Source organism: Gopherus evgoodei, chromosome 5, assembly GCF_007399415.2.
Source record: "Gopherus evgoodei ecotype Sinaloan lineage chromosome 5, rGopEvg1_v1.p, whole genome shotgun sequence".
Taxonomy (NCBI): Eukaryota; Metazoa; Chordata; order Testudines; family Testudinidae; genus Gopherus; species Gopherus evgoodei.
In genome coordinates, this window is record NC_044326.1 from 129,997,235 (window position 1) to 130,018,323 (window position 21,089).

The window sequence follows — 21,089 nt, forward strand, 5'->3', positions numbered from 1 at the left end:
CATAGGAAAACACACACACACACACCATAAAGCAGGGGTTCTCAAACTGGGGGGTCGGGACCCCTCAGGCAGTCATGAGGTTATTACATGGGGGGTCATGAGCTGTCAGCCTCCACCCCAAACCCCACTTTGCCTCCAGCATTTATAATGGCGTTAAATATATTAAAAAGTATTTTTAATTTATTGGTGGGGGTCGTACTCCGAGACTTGCTATGTGAAAGGGGTCACCAGTACAAAAGCTTGAGAACCACTGCCATAGACAATCCTTTGGAGTATGACTCATTCTTCATTAACTACCTGACACCAGCTGTTTCCGTGACAGATAGGAAAATGATTGAGGAAAACTGACCCTCTCAACAAGGCAAAATAATTATAAATAATAAATAATAATAATAATAATAATAATAATAAAAAGATTAACCCATAAGTGATCTCAGGGAAACTTGTTTTCTTGTTTTAAAGTTTAATTTATTACTTTTTTAAAATTATCAGAAGTAGAAACATTGTCTTCCTTTCTAATTAGAGCTAGTTGGGAAAAAAAGAAAAGGAATTAACTGAGTATCGATTTCTTTTTTTGTAGTGTTTTAAATTTCCAATTTTTGTTCAAGTTCCAAAATGTGACATTTTCAAAATTTGAAAAATATTGGCCATCTTTATTATATTGCCTAGTGAAATTTTATATTGCCCCTCTCAGTGTTCCAAGAGGCAGAGTGCATAGTTTGGCTGCCACACTCTGTGCAGCAGTAAGGTAACAGACGAAACCAACAGGCATGTGTGTTCACGCTATCATGTCACGGTAAGGGCAGAAGACGTTAGTAAAAAAGATTGGCAAAAGCTCTGGAGGTGCTTTGCTTCCATTCCTGAAGCATCTCCAAGGGTTGTGCACAGCGGCTTTTGCATTTTCATTCCAGCCTTCCCAAATATGTTTTAAATATCTCAGACCCTGGCAGCATGCCGCACAGATGCCACAAAGGAATGTGATATGAGACCTTATTCTGGCAAGGATGTCACAGATGTCAACAGCATCTAAGGATACTTGGTACCTTCTGGGTCGTGCTCAGCATCCCTCATGATTAGGCCCACAGTGACAAAAAAGAGACACACAGTTTTACTTGTACAAGCCAGAAACAAGCAAATCCCCCACCATCTCTCTCTCTCTCTCACACACACACACGCACACACACACACACACACACACTGAAGTAACTGAGAACATGAAAAGGCAACAAAGAGGGGCCACAACTTAGGGCAGGGATCGGCAACCTTTGGCATGCGGCTTGCCACGCTAAGCACTCTAGCAGGCTGGGTCGGTTTGTTTACTTGCCACATCCACAGGTTCGAGCAATTGTGGCTCCCACTGGGTGCAGTTCACTGTCCCAGACCAACGGGGGCTATGGGAAGCGGCACAGGCCGAGGGATGTGCTGGACGCCCCTTCCCGCAGCCTCCATTGGCCTGGGACAATGACCCGCGGCCAGTGGGAGATGCAATCGGTCAGACCTGCGAACACGGCAGGTAAGCAAACTGGCCAGGCCCGCCAGGGGGCTTAGCCTGGCAAGCCACATGCCAAAGGTTGCCGATCCCTGCCCTAAGTTTTGTGTGTGTGTGTGTGTGTGTGTGTGTGTGTGAGAGAGAGAGAGAGAGAGAGAGAGAGAGAGAGAGAGAGAGAGAGAGAGAGAGAGAGATTGCTAACCCTTGTCTTACGGTTTTGCCCCAAAGTCACTTTCTTGAAAATACTGTACGGGTGTCCCCATGGGGACATATGTGATGCTTGCCCTTTTGGAAGGGCACTGTCAGTGTTTAAGACGTTGGTTTTGACGTATACAGTCCTAAATAGAATAGGACCTGCCTATTTAAGAGAGATTGCCTCTCTCTACGCCAGGGGTTCTCAACCTTCTTCTTTCTGAGCCCCACCCAACCCTCCAACGTGCCATGAAAACTCCATGGCCCACCTGTGCCACAATAACTAGTTTTCTGCATATAAAAGCCAGGGCTGGTGTTAGGGGGTAGCAAGCAGGACAACTGCCTGGAGCCCCACACCACAGGAGCCCCCACAAAGCTACCTTGCTTATGCTTCAGCTTCAGCCCCAGGTGGCAGGGCTCAGGGCCCCAGATTACAGCCTCATGTGCTGGGACTTCAGCTTTGTGCTCTGGGCCCCAGTGAGTGTAATGCTGGCCTTGCTTGGTGGCTCCCCTGAAACCTGCTCGCAGCCTCCCAGTGGGCCCCGACCCCTGGTTAAGAACCACTGCTCTATGCCATACTGTTGGAAGTAAGATCAGCAGAGGCACTCAAGCTGGAGCTCCCTCCAACAGAGACCAGCACCTGCCGCTTCCAAGAAGGCTGAAGAAATCCTGCAGCAGGCAGTTAAAGAATAAATCACTGATAGGAACAGTTCCTTCCTTACCCCTTAAATTAGTGGTTGGCTGATGCCCTGAAGCACGAGGCATGACCCCTTCCAAAAAAAGTTACCTTAAATTAACGTAACACTGGATGTTCTCATTATCCACATAAATGTCCATTCCTTTCTGGAACCCTATTCCGCTCTTGGCCTTGATGATATCATGTGACACTGCGTTCCACCGGTTAATTATGCATTGCATGAAAAATTATTTCCTTTTATCAGTTTTAAATTTGCGGCCTTTTATTTTGCCCTTCTTCTTTTGTTATGAGAAAGGAGCAACAGAAGTGTCCAATCTACCTGCTCTATCTCATTCATTATCTGTATGTCTCTATGATGTTTCCTTTTATTCATCTTCTCTCTAACATAAACACAACCAATATTTTCAGTCTCCCTCTAACAAACAAATCACATTAATGATGGAGCAAAAATTAGACCCCACCTATTCTTTCACAGTTAATAACCTATGGAACCTTGCTACCAGGAACACTAGCAAGACCTTTTTAAAGATACATGATTTTTATATTGGCAGTGTCTCTTTAAAATACAGACTTTTGTTGATATTCATCTGTTCCTGCTCTCATAATCTGGGTCCTACAGGAAAACAAACCCTGCACCCAATTAGCTAAAACCATTAATGAAGGCTCACAGGGAAACAGAGAAACGAAAAGACAATGAAAGCTCGGCAAGAACCATCAAGGCACAACAAACAAAAAAGACAGACCAAAAGCACAATTCTAGCTCTGTTACTGTTTATTAGAGTGGAATGCATCCATCTGCTGGTTCTATAGCGACCCAGTCCCCTGGGCTCAGTCTAAAGGTGATTATCAGCTATGCCCAAGCTGTGGTCGAATACTGCAGCACACTGGCATCGTTTGAGATCAGAATACTCTTGGCAGATCACTTGCCATATGTAGCAAGCAAACGGTGCCGTTGTCAAGCATCCAGTTCCCATGTGAGACGGGAACAGATTGGTTGGATTTCAGAACACTGCCTTTTCTGTTCACAGAGGGCCAAATCCCGTTCTCATCTATGCCTGTGCAAATCTGGGCAGTCATTTACATCAGCGTAGAGTGGGTGGCAGCATTTTGCACTCCTTACAATTCCCACTGATGAAAACAGAACCGTGACAGGGCTGATGTTATGCTATAGAGGAGCCACTAATTATCAGGTGTTCTATGCAAGTTTAACCATGAGGCCCGCGGAAGAAAAGAGATGCTTTGCTTACATTGTGACTACAGGACTAAACCCCTTCTGGTTGTCCATTCCATGCCAGCATAGATCATATATTGTGTATGTTCCAGTATAACACTTTCACAACCTGTAGTTACCCAGAGGGCGTAGGTTGAACATAGGGAGAAAAACCTAATGATTCAAATACTTTCCATCCCTTGCATAGCAAGCCAACAGGCATATTTACCTTCCGAAAGTCACACCGAGGGTTTCTGCAAACGGCAGGTTCACAGATGACAATGTCACTATGGCATCTGCATTCCTGGCAAGAATCTGGCTTCCAAATTGTGTTGTTCTGCAAACAAACATAAGCTCTGAATTAAACTCGCAATGAGTGTAACACGTGTGCAGTTATCTAATGGCTAACGGTTCAAATGAATTAAACAGGCACAGAATAGAAAGGCAAATGCTACAATGGACTCTGTCTACTTGATACTGATTAGTAACCCCAGGCAGTAATAAGGCCAGGGCTATTCATTTCATAATTCCAAACTCGTGATGAAAAGACAAGGCCATGCACAGAAAAACAATCAATCAATTCCAACTGCAAGACAATTGATCGTACATAACCTGCAATCGCCTCAAGCTGATTGCTGTACCTCTTTGAAATTTCCTGTCTTCTGTAAATAAATCTAGGCTGAGAGTTTCAAAGCTGCTTAGGGGCATCCAAATCTGCTAGGTGGCTTTGAAAACAAACAACTTTAGCTATCGCTGAGCATCCCAAACTATCTAGATATTTACACAAGCAGCAGTTTGACGTTAACTGCGGCACCATTAGCCACACCACTTGCACCTCCGTAGCTCATCAGGAGTAAAGCCTGTAGTGTTGATTCAGTACATCATTAGGGGACTGCCTTCAGAGGCACTGAGCACCTGTAACTCTCACTAACGTCAAGTGGAGCTGTAGGTGCTCGGTACCTCTGAAAACTAGGCCCTAAATCCATGCACAGAGTAAGAGATGAAAATCATTCCTTCTTGAATTGACACCTATGGAAGGGGTCCAGAAAATTCAGCTCATGCCCCTCAAGAGGGAGGACTTATGGGGTCTACGGAGGAGGCGCATGGAAGGTTCTAAAGTTATAGGCATAATTTTGCAGACTTCGGGCCAAACTGATCACTACATTTTGATGAAGGCAATTTTTCCATTACCAATTTTGCCCATGCAAAAAAACAATCCAGTCTTGTATATGAACACTGTATTGTCATGAGAAAATTGACTGCTGTGGGTTAATCACCTCACTACCTGCTGTCTGTGTGCAAAAGCGGTTTCAATTCCAGAGGCTTTGCATATGCAGAAACATGGCGAGGAAATGTTTACGTGCAAATACATAGGCACACAGCATTGTGCTTACTACGTTAGAGATCACTTCTATAACCCTAAGTGAAAATGTCCTACTAATCTTCCTTTACTTTGTTCTGGCAGCAAAGAGGGGACTTAAAGTGGATGTAAATGTAATTCACCTCCACTCTCTACGGCTCTCTTACACAGTCCACTTTCCACCATTCTGACAAAGTGCAAATGAGAATCAGGCTATAACTGTTTTGGGGTGGGAATAGAATCATAGAATATCAGGGCTGGAAGGGACCTCAGGAGGTCATCTAGTCCAACTCCCTGCTCAAAGAAGGACCAATCCCCAGACAGGCAGATGTTTGCCCCAGGTCCCCTCAAGGATTAAACTCACAACCCTGGGTTTAGCAGGCCAATGCTCAAACTACTTAAGTATCCCTCTCCCCTAAAAAAAAGAAGAAAGAAACCAGAAAAGGAGTCTGTAATCCACTTTTCTGAAGCAAATCCAGCAAGAAGTCATAGCTTTAGCTAAGAATGTATTCTCTTGCCATTTTAAATCAGGCCCATCACAGAACAGCATTTTTACCTTGTTTTCTATGTTCATATCCCATTGAGCATGACTTCTTTTGTGGGAGAGAAGGTGGACTATGGAAGGGGGGAAAGCTGGAGCTGCTGCTAGAACTGTAACTGAAGAAAGCCTGGTGTTCATTCATTGACTGGCAATAGTATTTCATTGATAGCAAACGTTATCCTTTGTATATAATAATGCCAACATACAGCGAACAAGCACTGTGGCTTCTGTGAGTATAAAGCATTTGGAACTAGGTGGATCTTCTAATAAAGCCGATGACAGTATTAAACCTAAATACAGCAAGGGATGCACATAAACGTACAGCTCCAATGCACAAGACACCAGAGAAATGATACCAGATATAAATGATACCAGATAAAGATAGTCATTTCTCCTCTGATGATATAACTGCTCCTCTGCACATACAGCTATGAGTGTAGAGTGTCAGCCTAGAATCTCTCTTTCTTGTGTGATTTAATGTATAGTTACAGAATCAATTCAGGATGAGTTGTAATGGGTCAAACTCTGCCTAACATGCATTGTGTACTGTAGATCATTCATTCCTGTTCCTTTGCAGCTGTGCTATGTCCTATGTGCTCATTTCTAGGACTCCTGGAGTCCTGACAATACACAGGGCCTCCAATATCTCTTTACTAGCAAGAGTGACGTTTCATTTCTTTGCCAAAACAGTTGGATTTATCCATTCACTTGTTCATTTTAGAACATGGGACATGCTCTTAGACGGCCCAGCAGGTGAGGGACAGACCACTCACATAAGCCCCAGTTCTGCAAGGAGCTCTTTGCAGGGAGACACCAGGTGCCTGGGGCTCTCCTGCATGTCTGACATGCCACAATTCTACGTATAGGTTTTATTATTTTATACCTATGCCATTACAGCTTCATCACAGGGCAGACAGCTGGCTCCTACCTGTTTGCCTGGATTTGCTTTTCCTAAAAGCACTAACGGTCAAATTACCCAATGGGTCTCAAGTTGGATCCTAAATTTGCTCCTGCAACTATTTTCACATATAAGCAATCTGTATTTGCAAAGTGGCAGGCAAAAAATGCAGATGAGATGTTAGAAGCTGGTTTTGAAGATGTAGCCCTAAAAACGTAGGCCAAAATGTCCAGAACTGGGTGTCTAAAAGATTAATAGTCGGGCACCTGTATCAAGCTGGCCTCAGAGTCTCTGAGAAGCAAATCCCTTTGGCTGAGGTGCCCAACAATGGATTTAGAGACCTAACTTTAAGCAGACAAGTTTGAAACTTTTGACCCCAGTCTAAAAATAATTTCAGTTTTTAGTTGCAGCTATAGAAAAATAATGATACTGCTTGTACTTGATATTATATTCACACTTTCTCCCCTGGAGTGAAGTATAATGATCAGGCAAAATAATATCCAGGGGAAAGGTATTAACTTAAAGCCAAGGCAGAAGAAAAACAGAATCTTTACTATCTCAGCAGGACCAAACTCAATGGGGAACCTGCGAAGTTTTTCTGACAATTATTACTGGTAGTTTTGCTGAGTCCTAATGACTAACACCACTTCTCAAAGTTATGTGATGTATGTCCTGTTTATGGGGCAATGTAGAAGTACAGCTACTTTAATGAAAAAAATGTAAGCATCAAAAAAGTATTATTTGTATATAATTTTGCATGTAGGTAGTACTTCGATGAACTAGAGAACACACTATGCTACAGTTCTTTTTTCATGTCCAAGGGGATTCTATTGTTATTGAAATGTAACATAATCTGGAGGATTAGTATGCGGGACCAGGAGCCAGAAATGTGTGGGTTCTATTCCCAGGTTTGGCACTCACACACCTCTGGTAATAATTTCAAAAGCACCTAAGTCACTTTGGAACCTGATTCCCTTAAAAAGGCACCTAAGTCTCTTTTGAAAATGGGACTTAGGCATTTTTGATCATTGTATCCCTTATGTGTCACCACTCATTTGCCTATATCACTTGAGTGTAATATTCCTACCTGTATTTACACAAACCTTACAGCTTTAGGTATGATTATTTATTAAATAAAATCAGGCCTTCCAGGAGACAAAGTAACAGCTGTAAATCCTCCATTATTATTAGCTCAGGATTCAAACTTGCAATTCTTCTCATCTTGTAGAAAATCTACATTATTTTTATTCACTGAAACCCATCCTTCTGACTCCCCTCCTCCCCACTTTCTACTTTCAGGAAAAGTTGGTAAAATACACTTCTAGGGTTCACCAGCTTTCACAATGGAGCTCAGAGGTACAAAATATTCATCCTGATGCAAAAGGGGGGAAGCCTCTTATGTCTAGTTTTATTAATCTGGCAAACCGTTCCTTTGACCTGACTGTCTTGAGAAAACCATAGTGCACAGAACGAGCGTGAAACCATTACCTATAAATGGACAATGACACTATACAGACAATTTAGACTCAGACTTTAAACCAGAAAGGCCCCTCAGATCTAGTCAGACCTCCTGCATGACCCATCTCATACAAAATGCACATTAATTATGCCATAATTATATCATCATAATATCACTGTGAAGAATATGGGGTGCAGTGTCCCACTGTCCTTGGGGAAAATTCCTTCCTGACCCCAAATATGGCAATCAGTTAAGACCCCGAGCATGTGGGCAAGACCCACCACCCAGACACCAGGAAAGAATTCTCTGTAGTAATTCAGAGCCCTCCCCATCTACTGCCCCATCACCTTTGGAGATATTTGCTACTAGCAGTCACGGATCGGCTACACGCCATTGTAGGCAGTCTCATCATACCATCCCCTCCATAAACTTATCAAGCTCCGTTTTGAAGCCAGTTAGGTTTTTTTTGCCCTCACTGCTCCCCTTGGAAAGCTGTACCAGAACTTCATTCCTCTGATGGTTAGAAACCTTTCCCTAATTTCAAGCCTAAACTTGTTGATGGCCAGTTTATATCCATTTGTTCTTGTGTCAACATTTTACTCAACAAAAAACTCCTTCCCTGCCCTGGTGTTTATTTCTCTGATGGATTTATAGAAAGCAATCATATCCCCCCCTCAGCCTTCATTTGATTAGGCTAAACAAACCCAGCTCTTTGAATCTCCCTTCCAAAGGTAGGTTTTCCATTACTCGGGCCCTCCTAGTAGCCCTTCTCTGCATCTGTTCCAATTTGATTCATCTTTCCTAAACATGGGAGATCAAAATTGCACACAGTATTCCAGATGAAGTCTCAACAGTACCTTGTACAATGGTACTAACACTTCCCTGTCTCTACTAAAAATTCCTCACCTGATGCATCCTAGGATCACAATAGCCTTTTCACGACCACATCATATTAACTACTCACAGTTTTCCTGTGATAAAATCAGTCCACCTAGGCCTGTCTTCTCCTCTGTCACTTCCAACTGATAAGTCCCCAGCTTATAGCAGAAACTCTTGTTGCTAATTCCTATGTGCGTGACTTTGTATTTTGTTCTATTAAATTTCATCCCATTTCTACTACTCCGGTTTTCAAGTATTGTATAATATTCCGGTCCTCTTCTGTACTGGCAATACCTCCCAACTTCGGGTAATCTACAAATTTTATTAGCACACTCCCACTTTTTGTGCCAAGCTCATTAACAAAAAATTTACCAACTGATGTGGCAAGTGTTATTATGTACAAGCTCTATGAATGGTTATGGCACACGTGCAGAGGACTCAACCACACATGAACAGCTTAGTAAAATATATCCTTGTATGTCCAAGTGCACTGAGATCGATTCCTTTGTCCAAAAATTGAGCAAAGCTAAATCTGTCAGAATGTTTGCAAGCAAAATTGGATTTCAAAGGTTATGGAATTGCAGACAGCTACTGTACACTGGACCATCACTTGAAAAACCTTTGCAGACTTGAAACTGGCTATAAAGTTGACTTAACCTGGTGCATAAATTAGACTTGAAGGACCAGGGAAAGCCTGCAGAGCAGTGCCAGACTGCACATTCTACAAGAACACATTGGCCTTCTTTGGACTATTCATTCATATTTCAGAAGAAACCATTCAAGTCCCAGTGTGGATATACCAAAGGATGAAACAATAGTCCCAACAGGACAGATAACTTCAAATGAATCTGTCGCACTGTAGAAAGCAGGCAATGGCAGGACAAAAGCCTGAATGTCTACTGAATTTAGCCAAGGCAGAATGACCAAGATAGGCTAAGTCTTTTATCCCATCTCTAAAGAAAAACACCAGGGCATTAAAATCACTATGGCTGCAGCCAGCTGAGTGGGCTCAAACGGGCCTTTCTGCACGAGCCGTTTGTTGATGCACCTCCAACATATCGTACTGTTTGAAGAGTGACAAAGAAAGCAGGGGATGACAAACAGCAGGATTATTTCTGCAGACCACCTTAACCTTAACCTATATGGAGGTATATTTTCAAAGTGCTAAGCAAGGAGTTATGTGTCCCAAATCCCATTATCACTAATGGGAATCCAAGCACACAGGTCTGTGAAAATACAGCACTTTATATCCATACCTTTAATCTGAGCTCCCTATGTAGCAGGATAAATTGGGTCACTTGGTTTTTTACAAGTAAAAAAAAAAAAATGCCCTGCAAGAATCTTGCAGAAACTCTTCATTACTGAATGAAAATGATCGGGAGGCCTGCAGAAAATGGGCTTTCACGGGCCACCTTAGTGCACTCCAGTATTGTTTCCATAGCCCTCTGATCATCAGTAGCTGTCAAGATTTAACTAGGTTATAATTTTATGGCCAAAAAAATTGAAATAAATGGCAGCAAAAGGTATGTAACAGCTTGGTATATTACTTGAATATATAGTCAGTGTTGCCATCTACTATAAATGAGTATATTAATTGGTCTTGGCGTCAGCAGACTATTGGCTCCAAAACAAAATTATCCTTAAAAAAAAAAAATCCCTAACAGAATGATGGCCTGCTCTTTTTCTGATGGAGAAAGGTGTCTTGGCACTTCCCTGATGGTCACACTATAACTGATATCTACTCCCTGACATGCACATTGGAAGGCCACAAATCAACCAAGTTGTATGGTGCCAGGCATTAATGCTAAATGGTATTAAAGAATAACACAGCAACACTACAGGCTTAAAGACCCCTTCTGAGCTTTTAACTAAGTGTCTTATTTCCCCTGATGAGTCATAGGGATGTGTGACATGTGCCTCAGGTGGCTGTGTTCATAGAGAATCTCAGAATCTCAGGGTTGGAAGGGACCTCAGGAGGTCATCTAGTCCAACCCCCTGCTCAAAACAAGGCCAATCCCCAGACAGATTTTTGCCCCGATCCCTAAATGGCCCCCTCAAGGATTGAACTCACAACCCTGGGTTTAAGCAGGCCAATGCTCAAACCACTGAGCTATCCCCCCCAAAGCAGTTGTGCACTGATCCAGACTCCCAAAAGTATCACTGGCCTAAAGCTACCTGAACCCCCACATTACATGGCCTGAAGTCTCAGAGGCGCTGCTCCCTGAAAAAAACAGCCTATTCTGTGTCCCTTCTTTACCCATCACCCTACTGGGGCTGTGCAGGATCAGGAATTAAGTCCAACAGGTACAGGAAATCCTTGTCTGTCTCCAGTGAGGAAGCAGGGATAGGTTCAAGGAGGGTTTTTTGTCTATGTACATAGAAAGGCAGTTGGGCAGAAGGAGATGAATGCCCCCCTCAAACTCTAAACAATGATCAGTCAGGAGTTTCTGCACTTACCTGAGAAGAGATGGGAGCGTCTATCAGCCCCCAACTCCTTCACAGCTGCTGTAATTCCCACCTCTTTCTGATCGTATAACTATATACGTGTCATCCCTCAGTCCCGGCTACGCGACTGGAACGTTACTAAGTGAGAAAATACAGGCCCCTCTCTCTGTCTCCCTCTTCTGGTCACTGAGCATTTTAAATGCCCTGAAGTGAAAGCTGATATTTATATCACAGGCTGGGAGCTACTTATCTTGCCAGAGTTACTACCAGTCCCTTGTGTGACTAGCCTCAAGTCACCGAGGGGGAGATTTTCAAAAGCATCTAAGTGAGTTAGAAGCACAAGTCCCATTGAAAGTCAGCTCCAAGTCATCCAGCAAGTAATCTTATTATATATGACTAAATAGTGAAGGGGCACAGGGCACGTGGCAGTGCTGTACTCTGATACAACACAAACAATTAAGTTTGGGATGCGGAGACACCATGAGGGCAAGGCAGGAAAGTCTGTGGTTTTGTCTTCTGCATAAAAGCGTGGGGGGGGGGTTGGTTTTGGTTTTTTTTAACTGAGAGAACAAATGTTCCATAATTATCTGGCCATAAAATCCCACGTGGAGACAGGACTCCTGCAACGTTTACCAAGAGGTAACTAGGTGAGGTCAGCACTCTACCCCTACACAGAGTCAACCTCACCTATCTTACCGTGCAGTAAAATGAAGGTGCCTTGTCTCCATGATGTTTTCACAGTGAGACAGCTAATGCTTCTTAGTTAGCCTACAGTAAAAACACACCTAGTCAACAGAGAAGACCTGTATGATTTGTTCATCATTTGAGAAAGAGGGATATTTACATGCCAATTGGCCATTCTCAGCAAGGAAGAAGACGCTGTGTGAGGAAGATGGAAAATTGTGTGAGAGACACTGATTGTTGACTCGAGGAGAGAAATGTCTATATCATATTGAATCAAAATGATTCAACAGAAAAAAATTAAATATTGGTTGGTCCAGAAGTCACCAGGAGAGAAGAACTTCGCACTTCAAAGAAAATAATGGATAGGACACTGCAAATGTGTGTGGGGAAGGTTTTCTGAAAATGTGGAACTGGAGCTCTGAGACACTGGCATGCAAAGAGAGAAGGACTCTGAAAAGTTGAACCAAAAGAGGTGCTAATATTTTCAGCCAGCCTATGGACATAAACAGACATCTTCCGCTCTACAGTGTAGTATAAAGGAATAGGAAAGTGTCTCTTTGAACTGTCGATGAACCTTCTAGATGTGCTCCCTGTGGTCTATGCTTTAGAAGCAGCTGGAAACCAGTCAGAGAAGCAGTTTATATGAAGCTAGGCCTTCCATGTTTGGGACCCAACTGTGCCAGTTTGATTTCTTCATACTGATCTTGTTGTGTAAAAAGGAAAAGAGACATATGTCTAAATCCCTCAGACAGCTTTGAAAATCCCAACTAGGGTCTCTAAAGGGTGAACATTTTGGTTTCTGAATTTCCTCTACTGCAACTAAAAAGATTTGAGGTCTACTTTGCCAAGACCAAATGCAGACTTAGGTCTAAGTATATTTTGTATCATTTAACTTCGGTTTAATTTGATTTTTCTCTCAGTTTTACAACTAGCTTAGTTTTGGACTTAGGCTGCTGTTGGGAAATTCACTGTGATCTGTTCTCAGCAAGGAAGAACGTGAACTGCTGATGTCTGTCAACATTTAAATGTGGGACACATGGGTAAAGGGGGGGGGGGGACTGCCCATTTCCAAAAGGTGTTGCCACAAATGCTGGATGAATTCAGTAAGGCCAAGTCTACACTACCCGCTGGATTGGTGGGTAGTAATTGATCTATGAGGGATCGATTTATCATGTCTTGTCTAGATCCCTGAATCGACGCCCGTACTCCACCTTGGCAAAATTAGTAAGCAGAGTCGACGGGGGAGCCGCGGTGGTCGACTTGCTGCTGTGAGGATGGCCAGGCAAGTTGAACTAAGATACTTCGACTTCAGCTACACAAATAGCGTAGCTGAAGTTGCGTATCTTAGATCAACCCCACTCCTTCCCACCCCCCAGTGTAGACCAGCCCGAAGATTCGTAGCGAAAGAGTAGTAAGCACTACGAACAAAAGCAATAGGAAACTGTCGGTAATCTCTGGATAAAGGGAGCTACCCATAAAGTACTACAGGAGCAGAATTATTACCCATCACATACCATGTCTATCAACAGAACAAATCTGTTGGCCCAGATAAAGTGTAGAAAGACGATTGCCCCAAATGGTTAATCTAGAGACATGAAATAGTGCATAATGTAACAGCTAATCTATTAAATGTCCATCGAAAAAGGAAATTGGTGCCCAAGGGAAATAATGAGGTGATACCATCTTATAGTAGGTTAATATTCGCACTCTCTGAGAACATGTGAACCACACTGACTGCCTTCAGCAATGCATTTTTTCTTGTTAATATTTGATTTAAGGACTACATTTGTCCAGCCATTATCTGCATTATCAGCACATTCTGCTGTCTTGAAAGCTTCCAGAGCAACATCACTCACAAACATTTCACCTTGAAATATGCCAGAACCTTTTTCTTCCCTCTCTCGGTCTGCTTTTGAAAAATGTGCAATTTCTAAGGTAGTGACTCATATTTTAAAGATGAGCCCTCCCATTGTAATTTCAATTTGTGGCTATCAGTGAGATTTTTTTAACTGCATGCATGAAAGAAAGAAAGGATCCCCTGCCTTTTCCCTAGATATGTTGTATATAATCTCCTCCAATGTACATACAGCAAGGAGAGAAACAATTCCAAAGACATGTCTTTTGCACCTGGGACAGTGATCCATTTGGAGTGCTTTACAACAGCTCTCACAGCATAGAGGGAAGAAGCTGAGTGAAACAACATGATCCCTACTGCTCACTTGGATACACAGCCACCAAAAATGATGCTCAATTTTTACAGTGACAAGAAAATGCATCTGATGTAAAATAAGTGAGGGGAAGCAATGCTGTGCATTATCTCCTAGCCCAAAGAAAGAATTCTTTCCATGATGTCAACGTTTCCTTGGCAGTTCTGATGTTTAAAACTCCTTCTGTAAATCTATGCTTGCTGCTGCCTATGAAATTAAAGGCAGTTTTGCCACCGACTGTAATGTAATCCAGAACAGGCTCCAGTGGGTGATTTTTAATGCAGGTTTTATCCTCTCTAGTCTGCAACTCTTTCCTTAATCTTTGCTGATTATTCAGTTTTGATTAAACTTCGCCAGGCGCCCTCACGCTTTTGCTTCGTATCAGCACATTTAAATATTGTGGCAAACGTCAAAACTAAAGATCTGTGCACAAGGATCTGAAGGGTAGGATGCAATAATAGCGGAAAAGACGGTTACTCATCTTTGTAACTGTTGTTCTTCGAGATGTGTTGCTCACATCCATTCCAGGTAGGTGTGCGCGCCGCGCATGCACGTTCGTCGGAAACTTTTTACCCTAGCAACTCCAGTAGGCCGGCAGGTCGCCCCCTGGAGTGGCGCCGCCATGGCGCTCGATATATACCCTTGCCGGCCCGCCCGCTCCTCAGTTCCTTCTTGCCGGCTACTCCGACAGTGGGGAAGGAGGGCGGGTGTGGAATGGATGTGAGCAACACATCTCGAAGAACAACAGTTACAAAGGTGAGTAACCGTCTTTTCTTCTTCGAGTGATTGCTCACATCCATTCCAGGTAGGTGAATCCCAAGCCATACCTAGGCGGAGGGGTCGGAGTGAGAAGTAGCGGCATGGAGCACTGCAGATCCGAAGGCCGCGTCCTCTCTTGACTGCTGGACCAGGGCGTAGTGGGAAGCAAAGGTGTGGACCGATGACCAGGTCGCTGCCCGACAGATTTCCTGGATGGGCACACGGGTGAGGAAAGCCAGCGACGACGCCTGCGCCCTGGTAGAATGCGCAGTCACACGGCCCGTAGGGACGTGGGCCAAGTCATAGCAGGTCCTGATACAGGACGTTACCCATGAGGATAACCTCTGCGCGAGGAGATAGGAAGCCCCTTCCTGCGGTCCGCTACTGCCACGAAAAGCTGGGGGGATTTGCGGAACGGTTTGGTCCTCTCCACATAGAACGCGAGAGCCCTACGGACATCAAGCGAGTGGAGCTGTCGCTCCCTGCCTGAAGAGTGAGGTTTCGGGAAAAAAAACGGGAGGAATATCTCTTGGTTGATGTGGAAGGCCGAGACCACCTTGGGGAGAAAGGCAGGGTGTGGCCTCAGCTGCACCTTATCTTTGTGGAAGACTGTATACGGGGGGTCTACCACGAGAGCCTGGAGTTCCGACACCCGTCTAGCTGAGGTGATAGCTACTAGAAAGGCAGTCTTTCAAGAGAGATAGAGTAGGGAGCAAGTAGCTAACGGCTCAAAGGGGGGCCCCATGAGCCGAGACAACACCAGGTTAAGATCCCAGGTTGGAGCAGGGAGTCGGACGTTAGGGTATAAATGTTCCAGCCCCTTCAGGAATCTAGTCACTGTCGGGTGAGAAAAAACGGAGCGGCCATCCCCACCCGGGTGAAAGGTGGAGATAGCTGCCAGGTGGACCCGCAAAGACGATATCGCCAGGCCCTGTTGTTTGAGGGACCAAATATAGTCTAAAATATTGGCCACCGAAACTTCCATAGGGCGGAGACCTTTCTCCATGCACCAACAGGAGAAACGCTTCCACTTGGCCGAGTATGTCGCTCTAGTGGAAGGCTTCCTGCTGCCCAAAAGTACCTCCCGTACCGGGGTGGAGCAGCGCAGTTCAGAACTGGTCAGCCACGCAGGAACCACGCCGCTAGGTGTAGCGACTGCAGGTCTGGGTGACAGAGAGTCCCGTGTTCCTGGGTGATCAGGTCCGGGTGAAGGGGCAGGGGAACTGGGTCGGCTATGGCCAGGTCCAGCAGCATGGGGTACCAATGTTGCCTGGGCCACGCCGGGGCTACCATGATCACGCGAGCCCTGTCCCTGCGCACCTTCAGAAGGACCCTGTGGACCAGTGGGAACGGGGGAAACGCGTAGTACAAGTGGGTCGTCCATGGAATAAGGAAGGCATCCGCTATAGACCCGGGCTCCTTGCCCTGAAAGGAGCAGAACGCCTGGCATTTCTTGTTCCCCCCAGACGCGAAGAGGTCCACACGGGGATAACCCCACCTCTGGAAGATTGAGAGGGCGACGTCTGGGCGAAGGGACCACTCGTGTGATAGGAAGGATCTGCTCAGGCGATCCGCCAGCATGTTCCGTACTCCGGGGAGGAAGGAAGCCGTGAGGTGAATGGAGTGGGCTACACAAAAGTCCCAGAGTCGCATCGCCTCGTGACATAGGGGAGAGGATCTGGAGCCGCCCTGCTTGTTGATATAGTACATGGTCGTCGTGTTGTCGGTAAACACCGTGACACAACGACCTCGAAGCTGGTGACAGAACGTTTGACAAGCAAGGCGGACCGCTCTCAACTCCCGCATGTTGATGTGCAGCTTCACCTCTTGCGGGGACCACAGGCCCTGTGTTCTCAGGGTTCCCAGGTGGGCCCTCCAGCCGAGATCTGAGGCATCCGTTGTTAGGGACACCGAAGGCTGAGGTGGGTGGAAAGGGAGCCCCGCACACACTACGGACTGGTCTAACCACCAGCCGAGAGAATCTAACACCCCCTGGGGGATTGTGATCAGCATGTCTAGCGGTTGCCTTGCCGGCCGGTAATGTGCGATGAGCCACAACTGGAGGGGCCTCATGCGGAGCCGAGCGTAACCGGTCACAAATGTACATGCTGCCATGTGGCCTAACAGGGTTAGACATGTCCGTATGGATGTCAAGGGGGCTGCCCGCAATCGCTGAACGATCGCCGACAACGCCTGGAACCTCGGTAACGGCAGAAGAGCCCTGGCCACGGTGGAGTCCAGGACGGCCCCGATGAACTCCACCCTCTGCGTGGGGAGCAGGGTGGACTTGTCTATGTTGATCATGAGGCCCAAGGTAGCAAACAGGCCGGTGATCCTGTGGACGTGGCTGCAAACCTGTAGTTCCGACGTGCCCCGAATTAACCAATCGTCTAGGTAAGGGAACACATGGATACGACTGCGCCGAAGATGTGCCACAACGACTGCCATGCATTTTGTGAATACCCTCGGGGCCGTAGAAAGGCCAAATGGGAGGACTGCAAATTGGTAGTGAAGGCGGCCCACCACGAATCGAAGGAAACGTCTGTGGTGTGGCCAAATGGTAATGTGAAGATAAGCGTCCTGCATGTCGAGGGCGGCGTACCAGTCTCCCAGATCCAGGGATGGGATAATGGTCCCCAGGGATACCATGCGGAACTTCAACTTCACTAGGTATTTGTTGAGCTCTCGCAGGTCGAGGATAGGCCTGAGGCCTCCCTTGGCCTTGGGGATCAGAAAATAGCGGGAATAAAACCCCTTGTCTTTCTCGTTTTCCGGAACCGCCTCTATAGCTCCTTTGTTGAGGAGCGTCTGTGCCTCCTGCCGAAGGAATTACTCGTGAGAGGGGTCCCTGAAGAGGGACGAGGAAGGGGGGCGGGAAGGAGGAAATGATATAAACTGCAGGCGGTATCCCGTCTGTACCGTGCGTAAGACCCAGCGGTCCGATGTTATTTGGGTCCACGCCGGGAGGAAAAACGAAAGGCGGTTGGAAAACGGGGGGGAAGGATCCGTGGGGAAAACTGTTACTGCGCCCTCGGGCGCACCTTCAAAACGAAGGCTTGGGCCCAGGCGGGGGCTTAGAGGAGCTTTGATTCTGCCCGCCCTGGTTCCCCGAATGTCTACGCCTTCCATTCCTGCCACGGCGCCTATTGAGGTCCTGCCGTTGGCGGAACTGGGGGTATGGCCTGCGCTGCTGTTGCTGCTGTGGCCGGAAGGGTCTGCGCTGCGTTCCCGGCGTGTGCATCCCGAGGGAGCGCATAATGACCCGATTGTCTTTGAGACTTTTAAGTCTGGGGTCTGTCTTCTCTGAAAACAGGCCCTGGCCTTCGAACGGGAGGTCCTGGATGGTGTATTGGAGCTCCGGTGGAAGGCCAGAGACCTGAAGCCAGGAGATACGGCGCATCGTTACCCCGAGGCGAGGGTGCGGGCAGCCGAGTCTGCAGAGTCCAAAGAAGCTTGCAACGAGGTTCGTGCAACCTTCTTGCCCTCGTCCAGAATGGCCGCAAATTCTTGGCGGGCCTCCTGTGGCAGCAGCTCTTTGAATTGGTCCGCTGCCACCCACGAGTTAAAAGCATATCTGCTGAGCAGGGCTTGTTGATTGGAAACCCTGAGCTGAAGGGCCCCAGCCGAATAGACCTTACGGCTGAGGAGGTCCATACGCCTGGCCTCCTTGGATTTGGGGGCTGGAGCTTCCTGTCCGTGGCGCTCCCTCTCATTCACCGACTGCACCACCAGGGAACACGGTGTCGGGTGGACGTGGAGGTACTCGTAGCCCTTGGAGGGGGCCATGTACTTCCTCTCGACGCCCCTCACCGTAGGGGGGATGGAGGCCGGTTACTGCCAGATTGTATTGGCGTTGGCCTGGATCGTCCTAATGAAGGGTAGGGCGACCCTGGTGGGGGCATCAGATGAGAGGATGGTGATGATAGGGTCCTCGATCTCAGAGACCTCCTCGGCTTGCAGGCTCAGATTCTGAGCTACTCGCCTAAGGAGGTCTTGGTGCGCCCTGAGATCCAGCGGAGGAGGGCTACTGGAGGAGGTGCCAGCCACTGCTTCGTCGGGGGAGGAGGATGAGGAGACCCCCGGCAAGAAAGTGTCCAGTGGGGGGTCCCCCTCAGCCCTCGCCTCTGTCTCAGGAGTAAGAGCAGGGTCTTGCTGCTTCGATCCTTCCTCTCCATCCGGGGAGGGAGGGGGGCGAGACAACGAAGCCTCTGGCACCCTGTGCTCCGCCGTTGCAGGCCTAGCAGGAAGCTGTTGGGGGCCCTGGGCTTGATGGTATGCCCAGGGGGTCCAAAACCCCCACTGCTGCGGACCCTGGTCCTGTTGCGGAGGGTCCTGAAACAACACCGCCTGCCTGTCGGTGCCCAGCGCATACACGCTGTCCGCTTGAGACGACACCGACGGCTGCCTAGAGGGCCATGGCGGGGCCGACCCCGGCTGATAAGGGTCTGCGCGGTTCGGCACCGAAGATCTTCTCGGTGCCGGGGATTGGTACCGGGAGCCATAGCGGCGCCGGGATCGGGACCGGGTTCTGTCTCGGTGCCGGGATCTGGATCGGTACCGGCCGCTGCTTCGGTGCCGGGATCGGGACCAGGACCTGCCACCGACGCGGTGCCGGGAGGTCGACCGGGACCGGGACCTGCCACCAGCTCGGTGCCAGGAGGTCGACCGGCGCGGTGAGTGACGGCGAGACTGGCTCCTAGAGTCACTGTGCCGGTATCGACGGCTGGAGTCAGACCGCGACCGTCTGGAGGTCGATCGGTGCCGCGAGTGCGACCGGTACCGCCGAGGGGAGCGGTGCCGGGACTGCAAGCGGCGTCGGGATCTCGAGCGACCGTGGCGTCGGGACCTGGATCGCGAGTGCGAGTCCCGAGACGGTGTCGTCATCATGGGCTTGCCCCTAGATGCTACCCGCACCGGACGTACCGGGGGTGGCGGCTGAGTAGACTCAGTTAGGGCGATAAGGTCCCGTGCTGAGGCGAAGGTCTCCGGCGTGGATGGGACCAATAGCTCAACCCCAGATCTTATGGAGGAGCTTGGCGGCACCGGACTCGACGGACCCACCGGGCCCGGAGTCAACGGTGCCGGTAGCGCCGTGGCCGATGTCGATGCCGGGCGCTCCATTCGGGTCTGCCTGGCTGGAGTAGCAGACGTTGACGGTCTCGCCTCTGCACCCGGTGCCGGGGAAGGTCGGTGCCGGGGAGTCTTCCCGGTGCCGGTGCGATCCGGTGCCGGCGCCGAGATCACGGCCTGTGAAGCTGCCGGGTCAAGTGCCGCCTCCATTAGGAGAGTCCTGAGTCTCTGGTCTCTCTCCTTCTTTGTCCTGGGCTTAAAAGCCTTGCAAATGCGGCACTTGTCCGACCTGTGCGATTCCCCCAGGCACTTCAGACACGCGTCATGGGGGTCGCTGGTTGGCATAGGCTTTTTACAGGCCGCACACTGCTTAAAGCCCGGCGAACCAGGCATGAGCCCGGTGCCGGGAAGGGCTACAGCTCAGACCGGCGAACAACTATATACAATACTATTTACACTACAACTAATTAACTAACTATACTTAACGACCTAACAAACAACTGTAATAATAACGGTAGTTAACAAGGAGAGCTAGGGACGTGGAGGACAGCTATGCCGCGCTCCACAGTTCCAACGACCGACACGGCGGTAAGAAGGAACTGAGGAGCGGGCGGGCCGGCAAGGGTATATATCGAGAGCCATGGCGGCGCCACTCCAGGGGGCGACCTGCCGGCCCACTGGAGTTGCTAGGGTAAAAAGTTTCCGACGACCGTGCACGCACGGCGCGCACACCTACCTGGAATGGATGTGAGCAATCACTCGAAGAAGAACTGACGGCATCTGCCTTTGTCAGCGGAGGTGAATGAATAAGATTTCAGTTTCAATTTTACTGTGTACTGTTCCCTTAACAGAAACTCTGTGAGTTCTAACACAATCTTTGCTGCCGTCTCCTGCGACACAGCACTTGCCACACCTCTGCAACAGGGAAGCTGACCTACTGCCACCATCAGGGAAATTGCAAACTGATAAAATGCCAGTGGTACTCTGTTATTTCTCTGTAAATTTCAATGTTTAACTATCAAAGTGGCATATCTGCAAAGTACAAATATTTGAATACCTGCTAAAAACCCAGAGCATGGTCATGATGCGAGGCGATGTCTGGGGCCAGCTTAGCTAACCAAAGGGAACAGCTTAATGGGTGGGGCAGCAGATTTGAATAGCAAGACTAACCAGAACCACAGGTTTGAAACCCTACAGGA

The 21,089-nt window shown here is 47.7% G+C and overlaps 1 protein-coding gene across 5 annotated transcripts in view; it reads right to left on the minus strand.

Annotated features, from left to right (window-relative positions):
* Positions 1-21,089, minus strand: part of FRAS1 (Fraser extracellular matrix complex subunit 1) — a 328,015-nt gene that overhangs the window by 201,992 nt on the left and 104,934 nt on the right. For all 5 annotated transcript variants that reach the window (XM_030565123.1, XM_030565122.1, XM_030565124.1 and 2 more), the window contains exon 4: positions 3,818-3,925. In XM_030565123.1, the coding sequence (XP_030420983.1) occupies positions 3,818-3,925 (108 nt within the window). The remainder of the gene's footprint in view (positions 1-3,817; positions 3,926-21,089) is intronic.